Source organism: Drosophila pseudoobscura, chromosome X (assembly GCF_009870125.1).
Source record: "Drosophila pseudoobscura strain MV-25-SWS-2005 chromosome X, UCI_Dpse_MV25, whole genome shotgun sequence".
Lineage (NCBI taxonomy): Eukaryota > Metazoa > Arthropoda > Insecta > Diptera > Drosophilidae > Drosophila > Drosophila pseudoobscura.
This window is the reverse complement of record NC_046683.1, coordinates 17,511,593-17,528,450: the sequence shown is the minus strand read 5'-3', so window position 1 is coordinate 17,528,450 and position 16,858 is coordinate 17,511,593. Positions and strand designations below refer to the sequence as shown.

The 16,858-nt window shown below is 40.7% G+C and overlaps 2 protein-coding genes across 29 annotated transcripts; both read right to left on the bottom strand.

The window, feature by feature from the left end:
- Positions 1-4,277: 4,277 nt before the first annotated feature.
- LOC6901193 (uncharacterized protein CG1552) lies at positions 4,278-5,266 on the bottom strand. 2 transcript variants are annotated; one of them, XM_033384065.1, is made up of 3 exons: positions 5,005-5,266; positions 4,771-4,924; positions 4,278-4,606 (listed from the first exon to the last, which is right to left on the bottom strand). In XM_033384065.1, the coding sequence occupies exons 1-3, from the start codon at positions 5,150-5,152 to the stop codon at positions 4,354-4,356; spliced, it is 555 nt and encodes a 184-aa protein (XP_033239956.1). In that variant the 5' UTR covers positions 5,153-5,266; the 3' UTR covers positions 4,278-4,353. The 2 variants fall into 2 exon arrangements, with proteins under 2 accessions (XP_033239956.1, XP_033239958.1); XM_033384067.1 differs by having other exon boundaries at positions 4,810-4,924; positions 5,005-5,259.
- Positions 5,267-6,412: 1,146 nt separating this feature from the next.
- LOC117184836 (serine-rich adhesin for platelets-like) lies at positions 6,413-12,492 on the bottom strand. Of its 27 annotated transcripts, none has more exons than XM_033383840.1 (9): positions 12,204-12,486; positions 12,073-12,117; positions 11,890-11,983; positions 11,480-11,817; positions 10,597-11,196; positions 10,089-10,524; positions 9,609-10,016; positions 7,998-9,185; positions 6,413-7,073 (listed from the first exon to the last, which is right to left on the bottom strand). In XM_033383840.1, the coding sequence occupies exons 1-9, from the start codon at positions 12,256-12,258 to the stop codon at positions 6,614-6,616; spliced, it is 3,624 nt and encodes a 1,207-aa protein (XP_033239731.1). In that variant the 5' UTR covers positions 12,259-12,486; the 3' UTR covers positions 6,413-6,613. The 27 variants fall into 27 exon arrangements, with proteins under 27 accessions (XP_033239731.1, XP_033239716.1, XP_033239721.1 ...); XM_033383825.1 differs by having other exon boundaries at positions 6,413-6,902; positions 6,987-9,185; positions 12,204-12,485; XM_033383830.1 differs by having other exon boundaries at positions 6,413-6,818; positions 6,987-9,185; positions 12,204-12,485.
- Between the last annotated feature and the right edge of the window lie 4,366 nt (positions 12,493-16,858).

Below are 16,858 nucleotides of genomic sequence, written 5' to 3'. Positions count from 1 at the left end.
CGCCATCTGTTTTCACCAAAACTATTGCCAATTATTGTTATATAACTTTTTCTAATATTTTATTTCTGTAAAATAATCATGCACATTGGAAGTAGCATCTAATAATCTTAATGGTTCCAGAGAACCCTTCATTGCCGATTCATGCAAAACAGTCCGATTATCTTGCAATTATTTGAAAGCTCTGGGAAATTCTCTATTGGATACGTGTGTTGATTTTATGGTCGGCTCCGCTCTCGTCCTAGCCGACTATTTGGCGCAGCGGATGCTGATTTACAGTGGTGGCTGGGCAGGACGGGCCTACGCCTGTTCATCCGAATTACAGATATTTATGGTCACTAAGCTGAAGCCGAAGTTGAGCTCCCTTTAGATGCTTCAATCGGGGATAGCGACTCCATATTGTCCCCCGCAACTTTACCAGTGGGTAGGGCAGCCGCAGGATTGCATAGCCACTCTACCAACGTGTCGGGTTTGAGGGTTTGCTTCAGAGCCTTTCCCTGTTCAGGGGAAACTGCTATGGAGGGAGTTATTTCCTTGGCCTGAAGCTGGCTTTCCTTGTTTGGGATTGCAATTGGGTCTGTCACCCGACTTTGTCACTTTGAGCCAACAATTTGCTGAGAAGGGGCCGGATCCGTCCGGGTAGAGATCCACGTTGCCCGAATAGGTCATCGTTATAACATGCCCTACAGGCCCCCAGCCAAGCAGACTCCCGGCACGGATCGAGTGACACCTTGGTCCGGCCCGGTGTGGGGTGAAAGTTAGGCTGGGATATGGCTAGTTAGAGTGTAGGAATGGATAAGTCAATTGCTCTGGTAATGGTGTCAATTAAATGGTAATGCATCTTTGTTTTTTTATTTTTATACCCGATACTCAAAAAGAGTATAGGGGAAAGGCCAGAAAGAAATGTTTCCGACCCCATAAAATATATATGTATATTCTTGATCAGCATAAAAGCCGAGTCGTTTGGGCCATGTGTTTTTGTCCGTCTATCCTTCCCCTATGAGCGCCTAGTACTCAGAGACTATAAGAGCTAGAGCAACCAAATTTGGTATCCATACTCCTGTGATATCGCACCTGCACAAGTGTATTCCAAAATTTTGCAAAGGCCATTGGCTAGGCATCCATTAGGTGTCACTATTAGGGATGAGCGGCCAAACAAGTGTTTTTTTGAGCGTATGTATTGCGAATTACAACTCAGCTCAGCACCATCAATATTTAGTCCTTGTACCCTGATTCACTATAGATCTAAAAAATAGAGGTCGCATCAATGATATTTCATGATAATATTTTCAAGCTGAAATGCACGTAGGCCCCACTGTGAGTTGAGGCGGAGCCGCCTTCTCTTGGCTTTCAAGACCCACTCTCCGACTCCCGAGTTCAACAAATCTGTCTCGTCGTTATTGATTTCGAACTTCACCTCAAAAGTTATTTGGTTTCTTCTTTCGCTTCCTACCTCTTGCTCTATCCGCTCTTTCACTGGTCTTGGCAATTTTCTTCTGAAGACTGTTAGGATACAAATCGAAGTGCTCAGACAACTCAATAATTTCGGGCAGAGGCCCGGTGTGAACGAAACGAAAAAAAGCTGTTGGGATAGTGTCGCCGACAAGCAAAACTCGGACAATATTAGTAATTAACAGACATTTTCATCGGAAGTTTCTTTCGTGACGTCAAAGGTCGCCTGACAGCTGGTGCGGGGCTGAGAAGCTGTCAAAAAGATTGCTGCGCACTGTTTATCTCAAAAACAACTTTAATGCAGCTTCACTTAAATTAGAGTAAGGCTTTAAGCTATCGTACTTTTCATTTTCCTTTGTCTTTGTGGTCTTTGTCAGTAGCGGGTATAAGGTGGAGGGGTGGAGCAAGGCCCCCTAGATAAGCTGTCCCAAGAGTCCCAAGTCCAAAGCTTGGCAAAAGCACTATTATGTACTATGACTGCATTGCATTTTTATAACCATCAACAATGTGCCCTCATGCAGATACGAGTACATGGCTACACATATGTATGTACACATACATATGTAGATAGATCTACAATCACATGTCCACAAATATATTGGGTGGCGCTACACATATGTGTACTCATCCCAGGCACATGCGTATAGCACATATTATTACCAGGGACAAAAATTAAACAAAAACCCAGAAGGGGAAGCCTAAAACTGGAGATGTGCTCAGCTCAAATACCCTGTCTGGTATGGCTCCATGGGAATGCCATGCATGCATCGATTCAAAGTAAATCAATTTTGGATTCGAGCAATGTTGGTAACGAACAACGACGTTTTGTAAATACATATCCGACTTAATGACATTAATATCGTATTTTTTGCATGACCTCGTATAATGGAGTAATGCTAAAACATCGCTGGATGTCCTTGATCTTTCGGCAAATGCCTGAGAGAGGCATTACTGATATGTCCAAAATAAGTAGTGCGAACTCAGATCTATCTTCCCATTGTATAGGTTTTTCTCATTGGGTTTCTCTTTAAGAGAGGCCCATGTTTAATCCAAAAATAAAACACATCTACAAACAAAATAAAATATTAAATTTGTAGGAGTGATCTTTAGTGAGTTCCCGACAAGTAAGTAAAAATCTGCTTCAGATACTCCGTAGAAAGGTGCACCACATGTCATTCATTGGGGTATAATATTTTTTGATCGTGTTAATTAGATGAATGTAAAGATCTATTCTTGTTCCTGCTGCAGCTGTAGAATATACTGATCCTCTCCAAGTTTTACCAAATCACCGTAATACTCATTTGCCTAATTTTTTTGCCCGTCAAAGTCTTGAAGGGAGATATCTTGGCACTTCTCGGAGAAGGGAAGCGACTGTATCCTGCAAACATGTTTGTACCAGGCTTGCGGATCTTCTGCGCAAAACTTGTTTAACATTGTTGTGACGACCCTTTTCATTCGTTGACACATAATTAAACGTGGTTATTCTCTTTCTTACTCAACTTCATCGGTCCAATATGGTCAATATAATACGTTTTCAAAGGCCCTTTGGATTTTTCGATTACATTAAAATACCCTTCTTTCTTTCAAAAGTTCGCGTCGCTCAAAATGCAAACCACACAAGACCTAAAAATCCTATTCACTTTCCCCATCAACTGTGGATTGTATCCATCGTAGATTGTATAACAACCAACTCTTCAGCTGCATCCTTGCACCAAATGTCATGCTTCAAAAGTCAGTGTGTAAAAGAGAGGAAATGAGTAAGCGCGCGGAATTGGTTCATTCGGGCTATATCTGGATCTGATCCAGATTCAACAGTCTGGTAGAAATGGTCATTCTCTACTCTAAATGTTTGATTTTCTCGTATTTTTTAAATTTTGGATGTCACAGACTTTCTTCCTTTGTGCGGTATTTTTGAAATACACTTGTAACAGTGCGGTATCACAGGAGTCTGTATACAACATTTAATTGCTCTAGCTCTATGGACGGACAGACCGACAGACAGACGTAGCTATATCGACTCGGCAATTGATGCTGATCAATATATACATATGTTTTATGGGGTCGGAAACGCTTCCTTCTGGGTGTTAAACACATCCATTGATCCATACGATTGCTCGATTGAATGCGCTTTGCAGGTTTCAGCAACAGAGAAGAATCGAGAAGACGGCTTTCGAATATAATTGAGGAAGAACGGGCATCCGTACGAGTGAGAAATTCGGTTAAAAGCATCCAGAATATTGCTTGTTTCCGTGTCGGTAAACCAAAAAATATTGTATACAAGTATTGCAAAATTAAACTTATTTGATAGGTTTTCTTTCCTCGAATATCTTTCTTATACATATTTTCTTCTGTGCCCCAGAGCGGAAATGGCAAGAATGCCAAGATTAGTAGTGAAAAAGGGTAGAAAAGAGGAACAACAGCAGAGATTAGGAGGGAGAATGTTCAGCTCGGTGCTGGATATAAAAATTCATGTTTATTTAAATAAAATTTGTTGTTTGTTCGCAGATACAAAAGAAGACTGAAGACAGTTTCCAGCATCTACTGCATCTACGCGCTAAAAGTGTTAAGCCGATAATATGAAACAGAAAGCAGTGTTCAGGGGTGTTTTTACACTTATGCCCTGATATGGGGGCCAGGAAGCACCGAAAAAAAAGCATTGAGGCAGTTGAACTTGTGACTTCAAAAAATCACTAATTGGGCAATCTAGACTCGAGTGAAGGGCCTGCAGCCAAACTACTTCAACACGGCTCATGTCACACAGAAAAAAATTCGGCGACCCTTTCGAGGGCTTGTCTAGACCGAGTACAAAATAAGTAGAGTCAGTGGGCGGGACTTGAAGACAAAATGCCTATAATTCAAGGATCTAAGTTTACAATTTCACAAATCGCAGAATAACTCGATTCTCTAATAGTTGTTGTAGACAAACTCGCTGAGAAGGGAGTTAGCAGGGCCGTCGCCTCCCGAACCGCCTCCGCCGCCGGCTCCAGTGGATCCTTCTTGCATGTTGCGTAACATGCGGTGGCGGAAGTGCATGGAGCGCAAACGCTGCATACGCCGCTTCAGATTGCAGTACACGGGACAGCAGTCGGGAAAGGGCTTGTACATGAGCTCCTCCTCGTCGCCCTGCTCACATTGGTCGGGCAGAATGTCCAGGCAGCTGGAGGAAACGTTGGGCATAGGATAAGGTATTAGTTCAGATTCGTTTGGTTTAGAATGGTTAAAGGAATGGCTCGGAAGTGCTCATGCAGGATGGTGGGATGCACATGCAGATCTAGGTACGAGTATATATGTATGTAGTATATAATTAAATTGGTCAACTACTCATTCGGTCTAGACACTTTTTCCACTACGAAAATAGACCTGGAACGGGGTATTATGTGGTTGTTCTCGCAAAATAGATTGGAGCACAGGCTGAGCAAGACCAGGCGACGTGGTAGGAACTTTGACTGCTCCCACATGCAGCGGCGGAAGGTTCCTGCACAACAACAAACAAACACAGTCAGTTTGAGTCGGAGTCCGGACAGAGCAGCCGGACACCCGTAATTGAGCACTCACGCAGCACGCTGTTGTCGTTCTCCCCGGAGTCCTCCTGGGCGTTGTAGTTACGCTGCATCTGGTAGTGCTTCATGTGGAACTGGCCAAAGCCCAGGCAGCCAACGAGGGCCAGGCTCAGCAGGACCCAGATCTTCTCCAAATTGTACATCTCTGTGATTCGGCGGGCGTGTATAAACTACGCGCTAAGCTCACACCACACAGACCCTTAGAGAAAAAAGCGGAGCAGAACAGAACAGAACAGAACAGAGTACATCAGTAAAGCGAGCAGAGCGTGGCACAGCTATTATTTAGTCGGCATTATGTATACGCAACGTCGGACAGTCTTCTCTCTGTGCTCGTTGTGTGTGTGCAGGTTCATTTTTTTAAATTGTCGTTTGTGCCACGGCTCTTGATTAAATCAAGAAAAACATTGCAACGCAAATTTTTGCGTTTTACCCATGCCCATGTCCCATGCTCCAGCCCGGCAAGCTGATGCCCGTGATTAATGCCCCCAATCCAATCCAGGTCCAATTGCGATTTGATGCCTTGTCACATCGCATGAGAAACAAACCCCAGAGATTGGACTAAAACAGTTTGTCATAATAATCGTTTATTTCCCAACAAGCGCAATAATGTCAAGTGCAAGTTGAGTGAACCATTAGAATGGATTCACTAAAGGAAACAGGGATCCATCCATTCCAATGGGGAAGGTCTAAACAGATCTGATGGTATTTAATTGATTTTCACGGTATGTATACGTACATATACGTATACACCTATTCAAGTGTTACCTATAACCTTGAATGTGATTTCTTAAATGGGACCTTCCCATAAAGCCGTATTGACTTGGCTTGACCTTGACCCTAGGAACTTTAAATGGATAGTTCCAAGAGGGTTTTAACATTTTTGGTTTTTAGGATTACCTTTCCTCCCTTAGCTAGTTCTAAACCTTAAACCTTTATACGATCGTACATCGTCACATATTTGTATCAGATACTCAGTCGAAGGTATTTTTTCGGTTTCGCTATACACCAAATTAGGAAATTGATTAGTATGGTCAAATTTACAAAATTCGCGCTGACTTAGTATAGTGCAAGCAATTGGAAGCCCATTACTACCTCTTCCCTTTACTAGTATTTTATACTCAAGGCGTATAGGCGCACATTAGACTAGTGCAGATAGCGCATGTATCTCTCCACTCGAGAGATATACCGACGGGTTGTACTTTGGAAGAGAGAGAAGGAGAGCTGGAGTATATCTCATTAGTCCCCATCCGCAAGCTACGTGTAGCTAAAACCTATTTTCCGGAACTTAGTTGTGGAACCAGCAACTTTTCTGCAAAAAGCAATTCATTTGAAATATACATATAAATATATTTTTTTTACAGGATTTGTTGTTTACCAACACCACTTTAAATACAAAATTCAAATTATGGATGGACTAAACTATATTGATTACAGACTATAACTATTAAGTATCTGCTAATTCGGTAATTCATTTTCGTTTCTGGTGCAAGAGATGCCTCATTTAAAGATCAAAGATTCGTGAGTAAAACTCAATTCATTTCTTCACTGGAAGATACTTCTGCTGTCGCTACGGGTGCATCTGTTGTTCCATCGGATGTTTTATATTATGTTGAGTCTATTCGTGAGACGGTTGAAGCATCTGATGGTTCATCTGTTGCTGTATCTGTTGTTGCTGCATCTGATGTTGTATATTCTGTTGAGTCTATTCGTGAGACGGTTGATGTATCTGTTGGTTCATCTGTTGCTGTATCTGTTGTTGCTGCATCTGATGTTGATTGTTCTGTTGAGTCTATTCGTGAGACGGTTGATGTATCTGTTGATTCATCTGTTGCTGCATCTGTAAGTGCATCTGATGTATTATATTCTGTTGAGTCTATTCGTGAGACGGTTGATGTATCTGTTGTTTCATCTGATGCTGTATCTGTAAGTGCATCTGATGTATTATATTCTGTTGAGTCTATTCGTGAGACGGTTGATGTATCTGTTGGTTCATCTGTTGCTGTATCTGTTGTTGCTGCATCTGATGTTGATTGTTCTGTTGAGTCTATTCGTGAGACGGTTGATGTATCTGTTGCTGCATCTGTAAGTGCATCTGATGTATTATATTCTGTTGAGTCTATTCGTGAGACGGTTGATGTATCTGTTGTTTCATCTGATGCTGTATCTGTAAGTGCATCTGATGTATTATATTCTGTTGAGTCTATTCGTGAGACGGTTGATGTATCTGTTGGTTCATCTGTTGCTGTATCTGTTGTTGCTGCATCTGATGTTGATTGTTCTGTTGAGTCTATTCGTGAGACGGTTGATGTATCTGTTGATTCATCTGTTGCTGCATCTGTAAGTGCATCTGATGTATTATATTCTGTTGAGTCTATTCGTGAGACGGTTGATGTATCTGTTGTTTCATCTGATGCTGTATCTGTAAGTGCATCTGATGTATTATATTCTGTTGAGTCTATTCGTGAGACGGTTGATGTATCTGTTGGTTCATCTGTTGCTGTATCTGTTGTTGCTGCATCTGATGTTGATTGTTCTGTTGAGTCTATTCGTGAGACGGTTGATGTATCTGTTGTTTCATCTGATGCTGTATCTGTAAGTGCATCTGATGTATTATATTCTGTTGAGTCTATTCGTGAGACGGTTGATGTATCTGTTGGTTCATCTGTTGCTGTATCTGTTGTTGCTGCATCTGATGTTGATTGTTCTGTTGAGTCTATTCGTGAGACGGTTGATGTATCTGTTGATTCATCTGTTGCTGCATCTGTAAGTGCATCTGATGTATTATATTCTGTTGAGTCTATTCGTGAGACGGTTGATGTATCTGTTGTTTCATCTGATGCTGTATCTGTAAGTGCATCTGATGTATTATATTCTGTTGAGTCTATTCGTGAGACGGTTGATGTATCTGTTGGTTCATCTGTTGCTGTATCTGTTGTTGCTGCATCTGATGTTGATTGTTCTGTTGAGTCTATTCGTGAGACGGTTGATGCATCTGATGGTTCATCTGTTGCTGCATCTGTAAGTGCATCTGATGTTGTATATTCTGTTGAGTCTATTCGTGAGACGGTTGATGTATCTGTTGGTTCATCTGTTGCTGTATCTGTTGTTGCTGCATCTGATGTTGATTGTTCTGTTGAGTCTATTCGTGAGACGGTTGATGTATCTGTTGATTCATCTGTTGCTGCATCTGTAAGTGCATCTGATGTATTATATTCTGTTGAGTCTATTCGTGAGACGGTGGATGTATCCGATGGTTCATCTGTTGCTGCATCCGTAGGTGCATCAGATGTATTATATTCTGTTGAGTCTATTCGTGAGACGGTTGATCTATCTGATGGTTCATCTGTTGCTGTATCTGTTGTTGATGCATCTGATGTTGATTGTTCTGTTGAGTCTATTCGTGAGACGGTTGATGTATCCGATGGTTCATCTGTTGCTGCATCCGTAAGTGCATCAGATGTTGTATATTCTGTTGAGTCTATTCGTGAGACGGTTGATGTATCTGTTGATTCATCTGTTGCTGCATCCGAAAGTGCATCTGATGTTGTATATTCTGTTGAGTCTATTCGTGAGACGGTTGATGTATCCGATGGTTCATCTGTTGCTGCATCCGTAAGTGCATCTGATGTTGTATATTCTGTTGAGTCTATTCGTGAGACGGTTGATGTATCTGTTGATTCATCTGTTGCTGCATCTGTAAGTGCATCTGATGTATTATATTCTGTTGAGTCTATTCGTGAGACGGTGGATGTATCCGATGGTTCATCTGTTGCTGCATCCGTAGGTGCATCAGATGTATTATATTCTGTTGAGTCTATTCGTGAGACGGTTGATCTATCTGATGGTTCATCTGTTGCTGTATCTGTTGTTGATGCATCTGATGTTGATTGTTCTGTTGAGTCAATTCGTGAGACGGTTGATGTATCTGTTGATTCATCTGTTGCTGCATCTGTAAGTGCATCTGATGTATTATATTCTGTTGAGTCTATTCGTGAGACGGTGGATGTATCCGATGGTTCATCTGTTGCTGCATCCGTAGGTGCATCAGATGTATTATATTCTGTTGAGTCTATTCGTGAGACGGTTGATCTATCTGATGGTTCATCTGTTGCTGTATCTGTTGTTGATGCATCTGATGTTGATTGTTCTGTTGAGTCTATTCGTGAGACGGTTGATGTATCTGTTGGTTCATCTGTTGCTGTATATGTATGTGCATCTGATGTTTTATATTCTGTTGAGTCTATTCGTGATACGGTTGATGCATCTAATGGCTCATCTGTTGCTGTATCTGTTGTTGCTGTATCTGATGTTGATTGTTCTGTTGAGTCTATTCGTGAGACGGTTGATGTATCCGATGGTTCATCTGTCGCTGCATCCGTAAGTGCATCTGATGTTGTATATTCTGTTGAGTCTATTCGTGAGACGGTTGATGTATCTGTTGATTCATCTGTTGCTGCATCTGTAAGTGCATCTGATGATGTATATTCTGTTGAGTCTATTCGTGAGACGGTTGATGTATCTGTTGATTCATCTGTTGCTGCATCCGAAAGTGCATCTGATGTTGTATATTCTGTTGAGTCTATTCGTGAGACGGTTGATGTATCTGTTGATTCATCTGTTGCTGCATCCGAAAGTGCATCTGATGTTGTATATTCTGTTGAGTCTATTCGTGAGACGGTTGATGTATCTGTTGATTCATCTGTTGCTGCATCCGTAAGTGCATCTGATGTTGTATATTCTGTTGAGTCTATTCGTGAGACGGTTGATGTATCTGTTGATTCATCTGTTGCTGCATCCGAAAGTGCATCTGATGTTGTATATTCTGTTGAGTCTATTCGTGAGACGGTTGATGTATCTGTTGATTCATCTGTTGCTGCATCTGATGTTGTATATTCTGTTGAGTCTATTCGTGAGACGGTTGATGTATCCGATGGTTCATCTGTTGCTGCATCCGAAAGTGCATCTGATGTTGTATATTCTGTTGAGTCTATTCGTGAGACGGTTGATGTATCTGTTGATTCATCTGTTGCTGCATCTGATGTTGTATATTCTGTTGAGTCTATTCGTGAGACGGTTGATGTATCTGTTGATTCATCTGTTGCTGCATCCGTAAGTGCATCTGATGTTGTATATTCTGTTGAGTCTATTCGTGAGACGGTTGATGTATCTGTTGATTCATCTGTTGCTGCATCCGAAAGTGCATCTGATGTTGTATATTCTGTTGAGTCTATTCGTGAGACGGTTGATGTATCTGTTGATTCATCTGTTGCTGCATCCGAAAGTGCATCTGATGTTGTATATTCTGTTGAGTCTATTCGTGAGACGGTTGATGTATCTGTTGATTCATCTGTTGCTGCATCTGATGTTGTATATTCTGTTGAGTCTATTCGTGAGACGGTTGATGTATCCGATGGTTCATCTGTTGCTGCATCCGAAAGTGCATCTGATGTTGTATATTCTGTTGAGTCTATTCGTGAGACGGTTGATGTATCTGTTGATTCATCTGTTGCTGCATCTGATGTTGTATATTCTGTTGAGTCTATTCGTGAGACGGTTGATGTATCTGTTGATTCATCTGTTGCTGCATCCGAAAGTGTATCTGATGTTGTATATTCTGTGGAGTCTATTCGTGAGACGGTTGATGTATCTGTTGATTCATCTGTTGCTGCATCCGAAAGTGCATCTGATGTTGTATATTCTGTTGAGTCTATTCGTGAGACGGTTGATGTATCTGTTGATTCATCTGTTGCTGCATCCGTAAGTGCATCTGATGTTGTATATTCTGTTGAGTCTATTCGTGAGACGGTTGATGTATCTGTTGATTCATCTGTTGCTGCATCCGTAAGTGCATCTGATGTTGTATATTCTGTTGAGTCTATTCGTGAGACGGTTGATGTATCTGTTGATTCATCTGTTGCTGCATCCGAAAGTGCATCTGATGTTGTATATTCTGTTGAGTCTATTCGTGAGACGGTTGATGTATCTGTTGATTCATCTGTTGCTGCATCCGAAAGTGCATCTGATGTTGTATATTCTGTTGAGTCTATTCGTGAGACGGTTGATGTATCTGTTGATTCATCTGTTGCTGCATCCGAAAGTGCATCTGATGTATTATATTCTGTTGAGTCTATTCGTGAGACGGTTGATGTATCTGATGGTTCGTCTTTTGCTTCATCTGTAAATACATCTAATGTTGTATATTCTGTTGAGTCTATTAGTGAGTCTGTTGGTGTTTTAATGTTTCATTGTTTTTATGAGGTGCATCGTGGTTGTATCTGATAGTGCTTTTAAAATTTGCATATGCTTGTGAGTTCGTTGATATATCTTTTATTAACTGTTCTCAGCTAGCTGTTGTCTTTACTACAGAAAATTATATTGTACCCTATGAACTATCTGCTGATGAGATGCCCCGACTGCTGTCCCTTTGCTTCATGTGGTTATGTAATTTTTTGTCGTTTATATTGCGATACCTTTTTGGGTTTGACTTGTTGACACTGTTGTAGCGGGTGCTTTGGAGGTGCTTTCGCCACTTGTTGAGTCGTCTGAGGTCGCCAATGGCGTACTGGAGATCGTAGCGTTGGTTGTACCGTTTCCGGTCGCTAAACTGTCGGAAACTCCCTCGGTGGATTGTTGTGTACTGACTGTCGATGGCCAAATACTCGTAGTGTATGCCGTTGGAGCTGTTGGTGGTGGTGGCGTTGTGGTGGTCGGCTGGGGGGGCAAGGGCATGCTCACGGCGCTGCAGTATAGATCATTGCACAGTGGATAGCTGTTCTTTTCCTTGATGCGGAAATGGCAATCGAAAACGCTAGGACGTAACGGAAAGTAGTTGTAAGCTACTTGGGAGATACTGGACGGAGATGGCATAAGTTTCACCCACCTCAATTGGTGTCTTTTGTTGCAGCTGAATAAGCATAGGAAATAGGCGGGAAATATGCCAATCTGTTTCTCGCACCAATGCTGGGAGCTTTGTACTATAATTGTGGGTGGTGGAAGGTGGGAGGGCAGAGGATTAGTGGCAAAAGTTTTCGGTGGCAGCTGCTGTTGTGGGTTGGGCACTTACCAGCGGCTTCATATCGCTTGCAGTAGTACGACTGCGGCTGCGAACCTGTGAATATACAAATATCAGAGAGAAGCGTGGCATATTTCGGGAGGCAGCCAGTTGGCAGACCCCCATGAAAGACTGTTTCTAACTTGCTACCACGGCGGCTACCACGAGCAGCAGCCGAATGAAAACTATAAGTTGCATGTCAGCCTTCTTGAGAGCAAGTTGCAAGCTGCAAGCGGCAAGCGGCAAGTGCCTAAATGAATATCCACAGCTTCGGCCAAAGCCCGAAAAGAGAACGGAAAGCACGGAAGTAGAAACACAATTTTTGAAAGTTCGACTGGGAGTTGGTGAGACTCGCTAGGAGTTTGCCAGTAGCTTCCTCTCTGATCTTGCTCCTCCCCGTGATGTGGGGCCCGACTGGAAACAGAATAAGACGTTCCGGTAGCAAAGGCGTTTTATTTATACTCGGGTGTACGCTTTCAACTGTCTGAAAATCGTATAAATAATTTCTTGGCTTCTTTTCCTTTGCCACTTTTGAAGTAAGCACTACCGAAAATGATTACAAACTTTTCCAAATGACATCGTAAAAAGTTAAATAAGTTTTTAGCAGCAACTCGAACAACACCAACACCAACAGCAACACCAACAAAAATAAAAACAAAAACAAGTAACAAGTAAAAGTGGCAGCAACAAGAGTGTAAGACGACTCGATAAGTGCTAGAAAATTCCATGCGTAATTGCATTCTGAATATTTATTCGTTGGAGCAGCACCAACTTCTCCCTCTGTCCACTCCCCACCACTGCACAGTGGTTGCACTTATACTCATATACATACATACATATATACAGATACCGAACCAAAATACTTCCCGTGGACATATCGAGCTACAATTTTTAGGTCGATGTAGACTAAAACTGTAGTTTTTTCGCTGTTTATAAATATTTAATATTAAGTAAAACCTCTAAGGCGATAAAACCGCTTGTATATATGTACATACATGGGTTTCGGAAGATCGAGGATTCGTTGGATATCAGAAGACCGCAAATACGGAAGCAGCGGAATCAGCGTGTCTAGAAAGCTGGTCAGTACTCGTTGTTGCCATTCTGTCAAAGCAATTCTAATGTTTTACAAATTTAATTAATACATTTTTGGAACTCAGTCGGGCTGTCACATATCCGTTATCTTCAATGTCTTGCACTACGGCATCCAGCGCATTTTGAACATTTTTGAAAGGAGTACGGATTCATCACACCAAATCTCTAAAACATGTTATCGGGAAATGCCTAGAAAATGAAACTACGCCAAAAAAAACAACAAAATACCCAAGTGATGTTGGTATAAAGGGCAAAGGAGACCTTTGTAGTCTAAAATTGTTTAACAACACTGGCTAAACATACAGCTGATTTCCCAAACCTTACAGTGCACTGCAGTGCTTTATTTGATTGGTTCCGATTCTAGCGATCCTGTCTAGATAAATAAGTTTCTATCATCATAAATTTGAGGTCAAGTGTTCATTGGCTGTTTTTCATGGTTCAAACAAAGTCGGATCTAGTTTTAACTTAAATTGTGGGTATGTATGTAATCGTATGATCCGTGTACTTGTATGACCCTACACAATAGGAGAAGTACTTCGTGATTCAGCCTTATCATTCATTCAAGAGGAGCCCAAGGCCAAATGGACGTTTACAATGATATTTTTCATCTAAGTGGCAAAAAACTTCCCAAAAAATGTGTCTTATTTGGATAAATAATGGCCCCTTTTCAGCTGCAAGAAGCTGAGAAATCCACTCCATGGTCCTGACTTAAGTACCATGGAGCCTGTTTGGGGAATTACAATAAGAAATAAGATTCAGAAATCGATGAAGCGTTACTGCTTACGTGTATAGGACAGCAATACCTCGGTGAGAATTACGCACCGAGGACTTCTAGAATTCAAAGCTCTAATGATATTTTTCAGCTGTAATATTCGAATTTTACTTGAAGAACCTGAAGACTACGAATCATTTCTGTGCGTTACTTAATTTTTAAAGGATAGAAAGTTATAAAATTACGTTTTATCAAAGACTATTGTATAGTCTTTGGTTTTATTCTTTAACTGAACAGTGCTTCAAGTTATAGGTGATCGAACTGGAATGATGAGGGTAAATGTGTACAAAAACACTAACAACAATCGGACGGACATAAAAAAAATATACAGAATTAGAAGAGTTTGAGAGTATTTTGTTTGTAGCTATATGTCTTGTCTATCCTGTGTACGTAAAATGAAAACATAAACTCAATTTGGACGTTAAAAGTACGAAAAGTGTATGCCAATATATAGGGCTGCACTATAAGAGCTTTTGCAACTTTGTTTCGTGCGCATACCTAAACGATTAAAACCCCATATAAACATTTGAGAGAGAGTGTAATGTGTAACAAAAGATCCATATACATCTGTACATGGATATAAGCTTTACTGTGGGCAATCTGTGCTTCCTTTGGTGCCGTTTTCCTCGAATCTTTACAAATGAAACATTCAAAATGATATCTATTTTGTATAATGTTAAAATGTCCTGCAACCGAGTCGTAATCAGTGTTATCATAGAAGATAGAACCAAATTCCTTTCACCAGAAGCTCATACTTGTACTCCCGAAAAGCATTAGATTTTTTGTGTAGTCACGCATAGTTATACTAATTTAAAATGTCTTTAAAACGCAAAGCTCCACCAGCTATACCAGCTCCAAAACGCACCATCGTACTCCGCAAGAATGCAAAGAGCTCAAAGACCCTGCTGTGGAATACATATTTAGAGCAGGGAACAATTAAGTTTGTTAAAGTTAAAAGTTTCTAGCGACAACATTGTCTGCTCCGACCTTTTGTTTTCACATGGCTATTGTCACCCCAAATTCCGCCCCCTCCCCGCGTGCGGCTGTTTTCCACTTGGCCAACCGCACTAAGCCGTATCGCTTGCCTTGGCTGGATGAACAAGGCTGCGGGGTACCAGTGGTAGTGGGGGCGAGTAGATAGCTGTACTCGTACGTGCTGTTGCGAAAGGCGTAAACTGTATTTTTATGAAACTGGGCAAACAATTACCCCCAGCGACTAGCGTCCATAGTGGGGGAGAGCGACAGGAGCAGATTGAGAGAAGTTGTTTGGGGTATCACACTCTCTGCTGGAGACAGAGACAGAGACGGGGAATTGGGAGACGAACAGCTGTACTGCCCACTCCACTCCTCTGGGCGAGTCAGTTACCCTATTTTGGGCTCGAGTCAATTAGAATACTAATTTGTATGCAAATATTTGTGAATTGAATAAGGTTAAGTTTTTCTCGCCAGTGGTGTGTGTGTGTGCCCGTATCTGTTCCTGAGCTCGGTTTATTCGTCCCTTTGTTAGTCCTTTATTATGGAGACGTCCCGTGGCCGGAAATCCACTAAGAGCTAGCCGCGGAGAGGAGCAAAGGAAATTACCAGCATGATGGACTAAAACAGCGGTGGGCATTCTGTTTGAATTTCGGAGTAGTCCACCGACAACCACCACAACAAAAATCCCCTATCAGCGCAACTCGAGCCGGTCATCACTGTGCTGCGTCATGCACACACACTATATGTTGTTGTCGCAGTAGAAAACGTCGTGAAATTCTTAGGCAGATCTAGTGGAAAGGAAAATAGATTACAAAAAAAAAATGTCTTCAAGATGATAATTTTCTGGAATCTTATTAAAGCTAGAAGAAGAAGAAGCTTAAATAGATTAATCCATTGAAATAAAGTTTTCTTTGTTATTTAATTTTTAATACTTATATAATTATCAAAAAGTAATTAGTAACTTTTCTGTTTTTCAAATTATCTTTAGATTTAAAAGCTGGGCTGGTTGTTGGGCTTTGGAAGTGGTTGAAACGACAAAAAAACCACGCTCTGAAATTTCATGCATTTGTGACTTCTCGGTGGTCTTCGCAATGTTATCCTATTCGTCTAATTTGTATTTCTAGTTGTTGCTTAATCAATTTCCAATAAAACTACGTACCAATTTCTTTTTATATCATAGACATATAATAAGAAATAAATTATTTATAAAATCACACGTTTGTAACTCTTTGGATTTTGAAAGAATGTTAGAAAATATTTAATTTAAATAGAAAACAGACTTTTTGCAATCCGTTGACCCGTTGTATCCGGCACAGTTCGCCGTAGAACAGGAGGCCGATATTCCGAAAACTGATGTATTGCCATCGTACTGAGTATCCCGGTATTAAATTATAATAAGGTAATGCAATCTATATATAAAACTTTATTTGCCGGTGAAAAAAAGTGTATAGGTTACAAATGTAAACAGAAGTTCTCTAAATAAATATCTTTCGCTTAAGTTTAAAATATGTATGGTACCTGTCCAAATTTCTGCATTTTAATCGGGTGTTTTTCCCGATATATTAATGAAATATCAATGCATAACCTTGAACAAATTTTAAGACGTTTCTATGTTAAACCCAGTATCAGTTTGTAGTTTGGTTCACTCCGATTATAAAATACTAAAATACCATTGTTCTTTGTTTGCATTTTTATTTTTAATGAACTTTTGTAGTTTCATTGTCTGGCTTATATCTTAAACCTTCAATTCTTCCCGGAATTCAGAAATTGCAAGTCTGCTTTAGAAAATGATTCAGAATAATATTTTATATTTTGTTACTAGTCATTAGAAACAGGGACCGTAAATAATGATTTTTATTATTATTATTATTATTATTATTATTATTATTATTTTTATTATTATTATATCGGTTGTGGCATACATATCTCGTGTTTGACAGTTCACAGCTATTCAATTAC

What these genes read in the sequence shown, in the direction of transcription:
- LOC6901193 (XM_033384065.1), bottom strand. Translation starts at nt 5,152, where the DNA reads ATGTACAATTTGGAGAAGATCTGGGTCCTGCTGAGCCTGGCCCTCGTT. An exon ending in GAACGACAACAGCGTGCTGC is followed by an intron (nt 4,925 to 5,004) that starts GTGAGTGCTCAA and finishes GTTGTTGTGCAG; the next exon opens with GAACCTTCCGCCGCTGCATG. An exon ending in AAAGTGTCTAGACCGAATGA is followed by an intron (nt 4,607 to 4,770) that starts GTAGTTGACCAA and finishes CGTTTCCTCCAG; the next exon opens with CTGCCTGGACATTCTGCCCG.
- LOC117184836 (XM_033383817.1), bottom strand. Translation starts at nt 12,258, where the DNA reads ATGCAACTTATAGTTTTCATTCGGCTGCTGCTCGTGGTAGCCGCCGTG. An exon ending in AACAAGTCAAACCCAAAAAG is followed by an intron (nt 11,197 to 11,479) that starts GTATCGCAATAT and finishes ATACAACATTAG; the next exon opens with ATGTATTTACAGATGAAGCA. An exon ending in ACAGATGAATCAACAGATAC is followed by an intron (nt 9,186 to 9,608) that starts ATCAACCGTCTC and finishes ACCAACAGATAC; the next exon opens with ATCAACCGTCTCACGAATAG.